The 3,948-nt window shown below is 67.7% G+C and overlaps 2 protein-coding genes across 2 annotated transcripts in view; one reads left to right on the forward strand and one right to left on the reverse strand.

Moving 5' to 3' along the window:
• PARP10 (poly(ADP-ribose) polymerase family member 10) overlaps positions 1-642 on the reverse strand; it is an 11,518-nt gene extending 10,876 nt beyond the window's left edge. The window contains exon 1 of the mRNA XM_055083191.1: positions 70-642. The gene's annotated coding sequence lies outside the window, so the exon portion shown is untranslated. The remainder of the gene's footprint in view (positions 1-69) is intronic.
• Positions 1-2,821, forward strand: part of GRINA (glutamate ionotropic receptor NMDA type subunit associated protein 1) — a 3,592-nt gene extending 771 nt beyond the window's left edge. The window contains exons 2-7 of the mRNA XM_007118178.2: positions 653-1,040; positions 1,122-1,234; positions 1,306-1,506; positions 1,641-1,769; positions 1,868-2,011; positions 2,092-2,821. Coding sequence (XP_007118240.1) covers positions 677-1,040; positions 1,122-1,234; positions 1,306-1,506; positions 1,641-1,769; positions 1,868-2,011; positions 2,092-2,241 — 1,101 coding nt within the window. The 5' untranslated portion in view covers positions 653-676 and the 3' untranslated portion in view covers positions 2,242-2,821. The remainder of the gene's footprint in view (positions 1-652; positions 1,041-1,121; positions 1,235-1,305; positions 1,507-1,640; positions 1,770-1,867; positions 2,012-2,091) is intronic.
• Positions 2,822-3,948: the final 1,127 nt, after the last annotated feature.

Raw genomic sequence — 3,948 nt, forward strand, 5'->3', positions numbered from 1 at the left:
TTCCCCCGCACGCCCTCTGGTCGCGTCCATCCCCCCCCCCCCCCCCGCAACCCGCTGTTCCTGGCGTACCCCGCTGGCAGGCACCCCGGCAGCCGATCCAGGCCTGCTGCCCCCACCCCGGGAGCGAGGGACGCTCGGGCCCTGCTCTTGGAGGGGGGTCAGGGCTCTGGCTGGTCACAGATGGCGTGGGGATTTCCTGGGATAGAAATAGCCGCCGGCTCTGGCCCCTTAAAGCTGCTTAAGGGGCGGGATGTGAAGGGGAGGGTCCGGGCACACCCCCGCACCGCCCCGACCGCGCCCCCAGCCCCGACCCGCGCTGAGCTCTGACCCGGAGAGGCCGGCAGCGGTGAGACGGCCCCTCCAGTTGCTTGCAAGAAACGGCAGAAGCCCACAATCCTGAGGCTGCCGAAGTCATCCCCTCCATCCCCTCCTCCATCTTTGGGGTCGGCCTGTAGCGGCCCCTCCTGAAGCCGCACGCCTAGCCACCCGATACCCACCCGCCTCTCCTGGCCCCCCAGCTCGGGCTCCGGACAGCCCTGGGGCAAAGGTCACGAAACTGCCTCCTTCCGTCCCGGTTTCCCGGTAGCAGGTGGAGAGGCCCCTGGCTGGTTCCCGTCACCTCAGGGCTAACTGTTCTCTCTCTGTTCTCTAGGGGGAGACCACAGAACCTGAGGCCATGTCCCATGAAAAGAGTTTCTTGGTGTCCGCAGACAGCTATCCTCCCCCCAACCCTGGATATCCTGCGGGGCCCCAGCCCTCCTTGCCTCCCTACCCAGGGGCCCCTTACCCACAGCCCCCGTTCCAGCCTTCCCCCTATGGCCAGACAGGGTATCCTCAGGGCCCCAGCTCCTACCCCCAGGGGGGCTACCCTCAGGGTCCCTACCCCCCAGGAGGCTACCCCCAGGGCCCCTATCCCCCAGGAGGCTACCCTCAGGGCCCCTACCCCCAAGGGGGCTACCCTCAGGGGCCATATCCACAGAGCCCCTTTCCCCCCAACCCCTATGGACAACCACAGGCCTTCCCGGCACAGGATTCTGGCTGTGAGTCGTGGGGCAGGGGCGGGCGGGGCAGGGGCTCCCGGCACCAGTGAGGGTGCTGACCCAGCCCGTCCCGCTCCTCAGCACCTCAGCACGGGAACTATCACGAGGAGGGCCCCCCATCCTACTACGACAACCAGGACTTCCCTGCCACCAACTGGGATGACAAGAGCATCCGGCAGGCCTTCATCCGGAAGGTGGGCCACAGGGGCTGCGGAGGGCGTGGGCAGCCGTGCTGGCCGGAGCTCTGAGCCGCCTCCCTCCCCAGGTGTTCCTGGTGCTGACCCTGCAGCTGTCCGTGACTCTGTCCACCGTGGCCGTGTTCACCTTCGTCGGGGAGGTGAAGGGCTTTGTCCGGGAGAACGTCTGGACCTACTACGTCTCCTACGCCGTCTTCTTCATCTCCCTCATCGTCCTCAGCTGCTGTGGGGACTTCCGGCGAAAGCACCCCTGGAACCTCGTCGCACTGGTAACCCCCAGACCCTAAGCCCCTGGCCCCCGGGGCTTCACGGCCCACGACTCACGCTTTGCAGCGACGGGGGGCGGGGGCGGCGTGGGGGTGGGGCAGCGGCTCCACACGCTCAGGGCCGCGTCTCCCCTCAGTCGATCCTGACCGTCAGCCTGTCCTACATGGTGGGCATGATCGCCAGCTTCTACAACACTGAGGCGGTCATCATGGCCGTAGGCATCACCACGACCGTCTGCTTCACGGTGGTCATCTTCTCCATGCAGGTAAGGCGCCCCCCAAGGCAGCGCCGCTGGCCCCCGGGGCCCTGAGGCCTTCCGGGGCCGCGGCACCCAGGGCCTGCCGCCTGTCCCTGTGCCCTCAGACCCGCTACGACTTCACCTCGTGCATGGGCGTGCTTCTGGTGAGCGTGGTGGTGCTGATCATCTTCGCCATCCTCTGCATCTTCGTCCGGAACCGCATCCTGGAGATCGTGTACGCCTCGCTCGGCGCTCTGCTCTTCACCTGCGTGAGTGGCGGGCGCGGGCGGCGCGGGCGGGGTGGCGGGCGGGGGGCGTGTCTTTCACCGTGACCGTGCCGCCACCCCAGTTCCTGGCAGTGGACACCCAGCTGCTGCTGGGCAACAAGCAGCTGTCCCTGAGCCCGGAGGAGTACGTGTTTGCCGCGCTGAACCTGTACACGGACATCATCAACATCTTCCTGTACATCCTTACCATCATCGGCCGCGCCAAGGAGTAGCCCGAGCCCCTGGCACATGCGGGGCCCCACTCAGGTGGCACGGCTGGCCTGGACCCTGCCCCCAGCGTGGCAGTTCCTCTGTACCTCCCCTCTCTCGTCCCTGCGCGCAGCCTGGGACAGAGGGAGCCCCCCTCCAACCCTCCCGTCTGTACACTGCCGACACTTCTGTTCGGATCTGCTGTGGCCAGCATGGCCCCTTCTAGCCCTCCCGCCCTGCCAAAGGGCAGTGGGGCCGGGTTTCCGTGCCACCTCCTGCCCACTCAGTGTTGCATGAGCCCTGTCTGCCAGCCCACCCCAGGTCTGGGGGCAACACCAGGTCCCAGGGGAGAGGGATGGAGCCAAGAGGTGAGGGTGCACGTCTCCCCTCCTGTCCCAGCTCCCCCGCCTGGCATAAAGTATCCCTTTCCCCTCCCCAGCCCCACACTAGAGTGCTGCCCTCTGGGGGACCTGCGGGGTGTGAGGGTCTCGTCCCTGTGCTGAGTCCTGAGGGCAGAGAGGGGACGGGTATGTTTCAGGGGAGGAGGACGCCTTCCTCTCATTCTGCTGTCTTTAAAATTACAATAAATGGGACCTTCCGCGCTCTGTGTTCCCTTCATCATTCTCGTCACTGCCACGTCCTCCACAAGTGGGGGACGGGTCTAGGCACTGCCAGCGTGAGGCAGTGAGCAGGACAGGCGGGGACGGCGGGGCCTGGCTCGGGGCGGAGGTCGCGGAGGTTAACGACAGCAGCTAACCTTGCTGCTCTCTCCTGCTTCCACCTCCGTTTCTGCAATCTTCCCAGCCCCGTCACGAGCTGCATGCCGGGGTTCCCGGCTGATGGACGGGGACCCCAAGGCTCCCGGTGGTGACGCGTGGTGCCTGGGTCACACGACGTCTGCCACTCGTGCCTGGGAGCTGCACGGCGTGATGGGGGGGGCGGGGGCCTGACGGGCAGCGGCATAGGTCACTGGCCGCCCCCAGGCAGGCCTGTCCTGCCCCTCTGGCTCTGAAGGGCCCCCAGGGAGCCCACCAGCGGGCACCTGACACGCGGCCCAGGCCTGGCTCAGATGAAGGCCCTCCGCCCCCCTCCCCCCTCCCCCGCCCGAAACCTGCACACCGGAGCCCCCAGGGGAGAGCTGGACGGAGACTCTGAGGGTCCCTGGCCTGCCTCTGGCACCCTCTGCAGCTCTCCAGGCCCCACCCTGCCGTGGCCCTCAGCCTCAGCTGGTCCTGCGCGTCCTCCCCTGTGGCTCTTGCTGTCTCAACTCCAGAGCCCTCCCCACCCACCCCTGGCCCTGGGATGTGCACTCAGAGGTCAGCCAGCTGTCCTTATCCTCATCCTCCCACAGAGGGGTCCCTCCGCTGCCCGGGGCTCAGCCGCTCTGAGCACCTCCCTGCCCTGAGCTCTCCTGAGCTCCCAGCCCCAGAAGACACTCCTGACTGTGGCCTCCCCCCAAGGGCCCGCTGTCCAGCGCTCTCCCACCTCCTCCCCGCGAGCCCATCAACCCACTCCTTTAACTGGCGCCAGCACCCCAGCATCTCTGAAGGGCCCCCCACACCGCAGCCAGCAGCCCCGCGCCCGCGGGCACCTCGGCGGTGGCCTGCCCCATGCCTGCTGCTCCTGCGTGAGCCCCGTCGGCGTCCACCCGACCCCCAGGCCGGAAACGGCTCTGTCCTCTCTGCCCTCGCTCGTCCTGCCCCACCCCCTCTGCCTGCCCATCCTCGTCG

Source organism: Physeter macrocephalus, unplaced genomic scaffold (assembly GCF_002837175.3).
Source record: "Physeter macrocephalus isolate SW-GA unplaced genomic scaffold, ASM283717v5 random_602, whole genome shotgun sequence".
Lineage (NCBI taxonomy): Eukaryota > Metazoa > Chordata > Mammalia > Artiodactyla > Physeteridae > Physeter > Physeter macrocephalus.